Below are 10076 nucleotides of genomic sequence, written 5' to 3'. Positions count from 1 at the left end.
TATTATTATAATATATCATAATAATTTTATTTTTCGAATTGTAATTATTTTCAAATTGATTTATACAGTTAGCATTGGTTTACAGCTGACAAATGACAATATAATGGTAAACTAACCTCTAAACAAAACACAAAGTAGTGAGTTATGACAGCATTTGGATTGCTTGAAATACATGGTTAAATGCAGTTATTCTTAAAATTTTTACTAATTCTTTTACAAAATTTAGTTCAGCTTCATTAAATCTACATCATATCGTTGTTATATAAGCTTCACATAAGTTAATTATGTATTTCCATGAATGTTTTCAATTTTATTTGTGAAGAAGGTAAGTTCAAATTTTGTTATGATTCTAATGCTTGTACGATAAACCATATTTTAGAAAGTGCTTTAGGGGCTCTTACACAAGAGGAATAGAATAATATTTACTGCTAACACTTTCAAATAACAACAGTAGCAGTACGCTTGTCCTTCAAATTATTTAACTGTTGCTGCTAGAGAGTAGAGAGGAACATTATACAGGACTAAAGGCTTCAAATTGTTTGACATATTACTAGAAAACTCTTGTCAATCTTATTAGGTTCATTGCAGCTCTCAAAGATGATATTTTGGTTGAAGCATATCCGTACAAATTTAATGCTAGAGAGATCTACTAAAGATATTCTCAGGCTTTCATTGAGTTGATAATATAGACTAGGTAGTTTGTTTTATATTGTAATAAGAGCTGAGGTAAACTTTCTAGAACAAGAAAGTGTATTTTTCCCGTGAAGGGAACCCCATTTGACATGTTGTACACTTTTGAAGCTGTGCTTATTAAATGTGGTATAATAATAACAATAATAGAAGGATCGGATTTTTTTGCTCGTTAACACAATGCATGGTCTCTTATGGTTTGTGACTATTCCGCTTTTGTAATGTTTCCCTTAAGAGACAATGCTTTTTGTTAACGAGTCAAAAATATCCTTTGAGTCTATTCCGCTCCTCGTAGAGTAGGGGCCTTGGACTGCCAAGGGTCATAATCTTCCATTGAAATGAACTCACAAGTATTGAGTATTCTAGTGTCTGTTGACATATTAGACTTACTCAGTGTTTATTAGTGACATCAAAGATGGCTTACTCTTTACACGCAATAACATTATATTCTTGCTGAAGAAGTTTGTAAGTACACTCAATAATTTGTAAAAAGACTTGATAATTTTCACAACAATGACCTTCAGGTTCTAAACTCATGTTTTCAACTATTATCTTCGCTAGAAAACGTAGGTATTTGCAGATGTTGGCAGCCCTAATACTTTTATAATATAATCACAATAACGTACAAAAAAAACAATGTAAGATTCTTTTTTTCTGCAAAAATGTTGCTTATTACTGTAAGAGATCTCAGTAATAATTGTTGAAGAATTTTTAATGCTTGAGCTGGACAGCATTACTCCTTCAAGACAAATTTTATCATGCATTTTACATCGCAAACAAGCACTCATCACAAGAGGGATTGAAAATCTGACATTCGTTGTATGAGTAGATTTTCTACAGATACTTATATAGCATCCCTGTTTTCACAGACATAAGACATAACAGAGCATAAGACGGTTCTCACGCATTTGACTGAGGATATTATAACTATATTTATCTTTCGCGCTTATCAAGGGTTGAATTTATAATGTTTTATGGAGAAACTTTACCTATCTCTTGTTTCCTATCCTTCGATTTTTGATATTGTTGTACTAAAGGCTGATTGTAGCCGCTTTCCCATCTACAACATACACTCTGATTAGATCCAAAAAGGAATGCCTGAGAAATTAGCTTGAAATTTTGAAACCTTAACGAGTAGAGTTTACTGTTGCATGTGTTTATTGCTCCGGAAAATGAGAGGACTTCCTAGTTCCCATAGACTGCTGATGCTGTTTCATGCTGTGTTCAGCTGTCATATCCAGTATGGAATACTTGTGTGGGGTTATTCAGCTCATGCTAAGGACATTCTCCTGCTTCAAAAAAAGGCACTTCGTGTGATGACTTATAGCAAGTTTGATGCTTACTGCCAGCCCATTTTTCAACGTCTGGGCATCAGTCATACTGTGTATGGACTTCACATACTAGCAACACTCTTGCACTTCAAAAAACACCAGTCTATGTTCCCAAGAAGACAGGAAGTGCACACCTACAATACTCGGGGGAGGACCAACTTAGATGTTCCGCGCCGTCGACTGTCTATGGTTAAGGATTGTTTTCCGGTGCTGGCAATCAGGATGTTCAACTACCTGTCGCATTCAGTGAAGGGGAGCTCACATACCGCGTTCAAGAACACCCTATCAAGGTGGCTCATTGAAAGGAGTTTTTATTCTTTAGAGGATTTTTTCAATGATGACTATGCTGGTCTGTGACGCCGCCATCTATGTGAAAAATACAGTTTTAATTTTTGACACGATCTATCCGGGGAAGCCTGGTTATCGATCACGATATTGGATTATTATTATGTACTGATCACATGATAAATTCACCCATTGCTTACTCTGAAGTATTATTTGACTCAAAATTTGTTGATTTAATGCTCCTTCTTACTTTTTGACAGATGAATGATGTAAAAGTATTGTAGATCTGAGATGTCAAAGGATGGTCAAGGATTGAGCACTCAAGAAAAACTGAAATTGGAATCATGGGGATTGCCAAAATTGATATTACAGGTAAGATAATAAAGATTTCCACAGACACTTCATTCTATTAATGGAGGTGCAAGTATCACAGCTAATTTATGATAGCTTACTAATTTTACATTTTACAGTACTACTTCTCCCACATTTTACTATACTACTCATACTTCATTCACACTGCTTCTATTTCTGTTATCACGGAACAGCAACCCTTGTCTATCATTTTCAACCAGTTTATTCATTCCAATAAGTTTTGAAACGTAATTTTTGCTTTTAAAAGTGTAATCTATTTGCTTCAATCTTTTTGCTTTATTGTGTAATCTATTTGTCTTACATTAATCTGTTCAGTCTAAATATAATCTATTTAATCTTAATCTAATCGATATGATCTTTTAATCAATTTGCCTTACCCATATTATGTTTGTCGTTTATTGCAGAAATATATAGAGAAAGGAATAACAACAATGTTCCCTTGGCAGGTGGAATGCCTTTGTTTGCCGAATGTTCTCCATGGTGGGAACCTTGTTTATTCTGCTCCAACATCAGCAGGTAGGTGTCTGTACTACTTTGTATTTCTCTTTTTCAAATGACACCTTCAAAAGAGTTTTATTCTTTATTGAGTGATACAATAAGTACAACATCAAAATAATAAGTACAAATTCATTTACAACTGAATCTGTAAGTCGACAAGTAGGGCGAGCAATGTCCATATATTTTTTCTCAATTAGAATTTTTCCCAATCATCATTATTATTTACTGTTTATATTATTTAATTCACAGGAAAAACATTGGTAGCGGAAATATTGACCATTCAAACGATTATAGAAAGGAGAAAAAAGGCTTTCTTCATTCTTCCATTTATTTCGGTTGTGCGGGAAAAAATGCTCTACTTCAAGGTAAGAAGACTATTTTCAATGTGTGAAAATCAGAATTAGTTTTCTTGTACAACATAATTTGGTTGTCTTTCCAATGATTGAATGTCATCATTTATACGCCCAATTGTCTCATCTAGGGCCAAGCCACACGAAGCGGTTTTTCAGGCGTTTTCAGACGAGTTGGCAGGGTAGGAAACTCTACGATTGGCTGATTATTAGCTGATTCCCGAACGCCAACCCAATAAACCAATCGGTGAGCTTGATGTCCTGCCGACTCGTCTGAAAAATTCTGAAAAACACTTCATATGCCTTGGTTCTTATAGTCTTCACTTTCAATTGTGAAGATCATTTAATTTGTATATTTTAGGCTACTATCACTTCATCAACAGGAAAATATCTCAACCAAGTTCATTCGATACTGCCGTCGTCACTATTGAGTAAAGTTGTCGTAACGTTGAGAAAAGCTTCAAATGAAGTATTTCACACTGCAGCATGTTTGTAATGCGCACTTTATGTCTTGAAGTGTGTACAGACTTTCGCTCAGCTCCGCAATCGAACGTCACTCGAGCAGATCGATTGATGATCGCAGGTGGAGCAAGAGTGGAACGCGAGCAGAGCGTGTAACAGAGTTCGAGCTTGACAAGTTCCCAGGTCAAACTAACCAATAGTTGCGAGCATGCGCAGTCAAGGTTTTTGTTTGTAATGTTTGTTAATAGTTACGATCTCTGTGTTAGCATATAAAATTATCAAGATTAATAATTAATTATTAAATCAACAAAATAAAATAATATATTATGTTAATAGTTACGATCTCTGTGTTAGCATATAAAATTATTAAGATTAATAATTAATTATTAAATCAACAAAATAAAATAATATAAAATTATAAATACATTTTTAATAATAGGTACCAACATAATTTAGAAGAAAGAAGCCAAACTTGTAACCAAGCCTCTCACCTTTCAAACCATTGACCTTTTTTGTGATAAAACATCAACATAAATGCATCAAAGATAATAATTATTATCAATTTATGACATAAACATGATTAATAAACATAATGTATTATTAGGCTGCCCAGCAATCCCCTGGTCAGAATATTTTATTTAGTTTTTGTCACCCTATCAGCTGGATTGAACATTTCAAATTTGTGAGGTTAGGTTGTAGCAAAGTCAACAATACGACAAGCGCACAATCATCCCTCGAACATATTTCAAACCTCTAGCAAACCCTTGCGTAGCATCTCGCGTAACGTTCATGATCGGAGCGAGTGCGGAGCGTGTTCTAGGCGCGTATATCTGTACGCACCTTTAGATATGCAGCCTTGCGACGCTCGTCATATCTGTTACGGTGTAAATTGTTATGTCATTATTTGAAGAAATTTACAGCTTCTACATGAATGTCAAGCACAGATTGATTGTAATGTTGACAGAAGAAATTTTTATTGTACATTTTACCAAACTATTGTCCCATGCTAAAAGTATCAGGTTAAAGACAATCGCTGGAATTTGACAAAGATTATTATTTCCATATTGAGTAAGTAACACTTGTTACTTACTCAATATGGAAATAATAATCTTTGTCAAATCTTCTAACAGTAAATCCAATAATTACAAAGGTGATTTTGTTAGTCTTGAAATTATACTGTGTTTTGACTTATACTACAGGTGAGGAAAATCCACTGCTCATCGTGACATGTATGTTTATTATGTTCTCAGGACCTATTAAAAAGCTCAGGTGTGAGAGTCCATGGGTTTATGGGGAGTCACTCTCCCCCTGGTGGATTGGACGCCTGCAATTTAGCAGTTTGCACCATTGAGAAAGCAAATGGTCTCATCAACAGGTACATTTTTTATAATTACAGTAGTTAACTATAGTCAGATTTATGGAGGGTTTAAGAGAAGGGAGCTGCCCATAATCTCCTGAGGAAAAGCATAACATTTTCTCTTCATAATAAACAGAAGAGCTCATGTTGAAATCCGGTAACAGAAATAAAAATGTTTGAGGGCTCCAGCAGCTACTCCCAGCAATAACAGATTTAATTCAGAAACCTACATTTTAGGAATACTTTGCTAAATTGATTATGTTACATGTAGAATGAGTCGAAATCAAATTAAGGCCCGGTTGCACAACAGCCGATTAAATTTCAACCGTCACAAATTTCTCGAGAACCAATCAGAAAAGACGTTTTTGAAAAGACGGCTTCTCTGATTGGTTCTCGTGGAGTTAATCACGGTTAAAATTTAACCGGCTGTTGTGCAACCGGCACTATGTATGTTGAAAATCTGTAATTTGATTCATCTAATTGACCCTGGATGAACTGTGATATTTTTTCAACACTAACTTGCAAGCATCAATATTCTCTGAATTATTATTTTCTTACGTAGCTACTCCTTGGCAAAACAATCCGTTGACTTTTCCAAAATTCCTCTATATACGTATTTAACAACAGCCCTAGGTCTACATCCTCTGACACCCAATGACCTACGCTCGTCCTAAACATAATCCAGCCCAGGCTTCCATGGATGTCCTCTCAACCTCCTTTCTCCTGGATTTTCTCTGAATTATTTAGTCCCTGTACAATCCTATAGTTTGAGATAGCTAATCTCAAAAATAGACTTAGTACCGGTTGCACAAAAAACGGTTAAATTTTAATCGTGATTAATTCCACGGGAACCAATCAGAGAACTCGTCTTTTCAAAACGCCTTCTCTGATTGGTTCTCATGAAACTAATCACTGTTGAAATTTAATCGGCTTTTGTGCAACCGGGCTGTGTATTGTGAAAGAAAAAATGAACTTCAGTTCATTTATAAAATGTAACTTTATATGCAAAATTTCTTCTCAGTTGACAAATTTAGGTTTTCTGAGATAAAAAAATACTTTCATTTCAATCGTTTCTAATTTTTTCTCATCCGTTCCATTTTGGCAGCTTGCGAACAATAATACCTTATATAATATATGAATACAGAAATGAAAACTAGATGGAATTTCGATTTCATTTTTCAAAAAAAAACACACTAAAATCAAAAACCAATAAAATACTTATTGCAATAGGTTTCTTTCTATTTCAATAGGTTGCTTTCTATTATCGTATAATAATAAATATAATAGGCTTCTGAAAAGTGCGTGCATTTAATGTTTTTCCAGTTTTATACGATAATTTATTCAGAGTTTATAAAATTTGTGTCTCATCGAGTATCAAGTTATTTTTCTTCTATTTTCTCAGGTTAATTGAGGAGAACAGTCTCGAAGACGTAGGATGTGTGGTTGTTGATGAATTGCACCTTCTCGGAGATCCGCATCGAGGCTACTTATTGGAATTGTTGCTCGCTAAATTGAGATATGTTAGCAAAAGGTAAATCTCTCATACTAGTAGTTCTGTGAACAGTAGACCTCATGCAGTATTCTCATCCACAAGTACCTGATTGAAACTATAGTCCTTATGGAAATACAGCAATAGACTGGCTTCTCCACACATCTGTGAATCACTTGTCAGCTGATTTATGATGAATAATTCTATAGTCTGATTTTTACTCTAATATCGGCATATGAAGGAGGCTCCTTTTTCCTTTTATACTATCCTTGAAATGCAAAATTTCCAAAAACCTTGTATATACGTCGACGCGCAATTGAAAAAGGAACATACCTGTCAAATTTCATGAAAATCTATTACCGCGTTTCGCCGTAAATGCGCAACATATAAACATTTAAACATTAAGAGAAATTTCAAACAGTCGACTTGAATCTTAGACCTCACTTCGCTCGGTCAATTAACTTCACACTGTAAATATACAATATCACATTGGAATTGCAGCTTGCAAAATTGAGATATGTTAGCAAAAGGTAAATCTTTCATATTAACTTCACATTGCAAAAGTCACACATATCAGCAAAAGGTGAGTCTTACATTGTAACGGTACAGACCACTGCAAAAATTAACGTCAATCGTAATATTAATATTATTTATATCGAATGAATAAATTTATTCATTTTCTTCTCAAAAAAAACATTACAGAAGTAGAAATTTATATCTTTTTTGAAAGTTCAACTGATCACGTTTCCATGAACGTCAGGTATGGTGGATAATTCATCAAATTTTTTACAAATACATTTAGGTCAAAACTGAAAAATAAGAAAAAAAAACCTAGAATATTGAGTGCTGTAAATTGAATTAACTAGCACTAGCAAATCCAAAATTGTTTTTATACAAAATTAGCCTACACATAATTTCCATAGTTAATGTTTATCAAAGAGCTTATATTAATTATATTATATACTATTACTTACAATCTATTATTAAATTTTAGATGGATTATTGTTGTATTTGTCAAGCTAGACTCTATTTGGTTTCTGTATATGTATTCATGAGTGTGAATAAATTTGAATTTGAATTTGAAAGTTTGTATAGTATGTCTTTGTGAATGTTTAGTGAGTCTTTGTAATTATAGAAAAAAAGAAGTATTGTATAAAGTTATATTTTGAAAAATATTAATTTCCATTTATTTAATGTTATTTTTGAGAAGAAAGGAAGTAATCTATTAATTAAATTCAATTCACTTTTGAACAATATTAAATTACGACATAGCAGTCAGATATTTATAAATAAAAGCTATTAGCTTCTACTCACATTTGCGGAGCGCTTTCAGACACTAGGCCCTTCCTCAACGCTCGTAATTTCATTTTTCAAAAGTGATTATTAACAAGCAGTTTGTAATGGAAACAAACATTGGAGAGTAAATTCAATTGATATTAATATTATTAATAGGGCTACTGGAATTGTTTAATTATTGTAGAAATAACTAGTACCCTTTTTTATTTGTTTTTACTTGAAAACTTCTAGTTTCAGCACTCTTCTCATTATCAGATGTCCTTTATTGTTTTGCCTACATCATGCTTATTCTGTAAAGGTTATCTCACGATGTGTAGTAACCTTATGCATCTATCATTTCAACCATTTTTCTAGGGAGTCACTTGTCAAAGTGCAGATAATTGGCATGTCAGCGACGCTTCCCAATTTGCCGGTGTTGGCTGATTGGCTGGAAGCAGATCTGTACAGCACCGACTTCAGACCTGTGCCTTTGACAGAGTACCTGAAAGTCGACTCAGTTATTTATCGTGCTCACGACATGGACACCAAATCGATGACACTTCCCCAATTCGATATCAAGGTAAATAGAAATGTATTTACTAGAAAAGCCTATTCCAACTTTATTGCTGATTCATTTCAATAGTTTGATTTATTAAAACCTATATTATTCTATAAATTTCCAATGGTATGGAACTAATAACCCAAGTTATTGTTAATAGATATGTAGTGCATTAGGAATTTGAGACAGACTGGATCTATTAATTCATTTTTCTTATTTTAAATAGAAAATCTCTGTAAATTATAAAATAATTATAAACTTTGTTAATTGATTGGGATAAAGTACCCGTAATATAAAATACGAATAACTCATATTTCAGTTTATAATTTATATTGATATTATTCTTCCTTTGCAAATATTCAATCAGCAATAATTGTTATTAGACGAAAATCTAAATTAAATGCTGTACATCACCCTAAAGACTTCTGCTACTGCAAATATTGACAACAGGTTTAACAACTAGATGGAAATTCGGTGAGAGTTACTATACAAAAATTTGGATTTTGTTTAATAATAATTATTCATCAATTAGTAAATGCAATTTCTCATTAATTTCCATCTGTATTCCATCAACTATAATTACAAAAGTTAGTGCCTTATGTGATAATTACAACTATTTGTTTGAAACTATAACTATTTGTGCTTAATTTTCAAATAGAAACATCGTTCATCAAATTAATAGTTTCGCAGTGTAAAAAAATCATTCTAGTATAGTAGATTTTATGAGAAAAATATTATAAGGCAAAAGTTCTTCTTGTCCATGTGAGATTATATCCACTACGGTATCTGAAAAAAGCTATCTTAATAGTTTGAGTTCTCAGTTTTATATTGTTGGTGTTTGATCTCTCATATGCTTAAATGTTCAAAAATTAATATTCTTACAATTTCAAAATCGAAATTGGTCTCTGTTGAATGCATTGATGTATAAAGTATCAAGAGTGCTATGAATTTTCCATCAAAATCGAAAAATGTAGCTCATTTCTCATTTCTCAATATATATGTTTTTCAGGATGATCATGGAAGTATAATAACTTTGTGCATTGATGCGATACTTTCTGGACACTCAGCTCTGGTATTTTGCCCTTCCAAAAATTGGTGTGAGTCATTGGCTCAACAAATAGCTTCAGAAATTTGCAAAATGGGTAAGGCTTCACTTACCATTTAATTTTATTTCGTCCATAGATATTTTTTTACATGGAAATTAGAAAATCCAAGTTATAGTCTACTTTGTTGTCGTTTGAGTGATACTACTATATACGATTCACCAGTATCAGTGGCTACTTAATTTGGAAATATTTTCTTATTGCTCAGTATACTGTTGACAAAGAGAAGAGAAGAGAACAGCCGTATTGCTTAAATTTCATTTTTCTTCATAAATAATCATTTACGTGAATCATTCAAGATTTTT

At 33.0% G+C, this 10076-nt stretch overlaps 1 protein-coding gene across 1 annotated transcript in view; it reads left to right on the top strand.

Moving 5' to 3' along the window:
- The first annotated feature begins 133 nt into the window (after positions 1–133).
- The window catches only part of LOC111058624 (DNA polymerase theta), a 34746-nt gene continuing 24803 nt past the window's right edge, over positions 134–10076 (top strand). Inside the window, exons 1-8 of the mRNA XM_039445142.1 lie at positions 134–325; positions 2567–2678; positions 3083–3194; positions 3426–3541; positions 5239–5363; positions 6748–6876; positions 8485–8689; positions 9678–9810. Coding sequence (XP_039301076.1) covers positions 2598–2678; positions 3083–3194; positions 3426–3541; positions 5239–5363; positions 6748–6876; positions 8485–8689; positions 9678–9810 — 901 coding nt within the window. The 5' untranslated portion in view covers positions 134–325; positions 2567–2597. The remainder of the gene's footprint in view (positions 326–2566; positions 2679–3082; positions 3195–3425; positions 3542–5238; positions 5364–6747; positions 6877–8484; positions 8690–9677; positions 9811–10076) is intronic.

The sequence above is a fragment of the Nilaparvata lugens genome, chromosome 1 (genome assembly GCF_014356525.2).
Source record: "Nilaparvata lugens isolate BPH chromosome 1, ASM1435652v1, whole genome shotgun sequence".
NCBI classification, from domain to species: Eukaryota; Metazoa; Arthropoda; class Insecta; order Hemiptera; family Delphacidae; genus Nilaparvata; species Nilaparvata lugens.
This window is presented reverse-complemented; position numbering and strand designations above follow the sequence as displayed.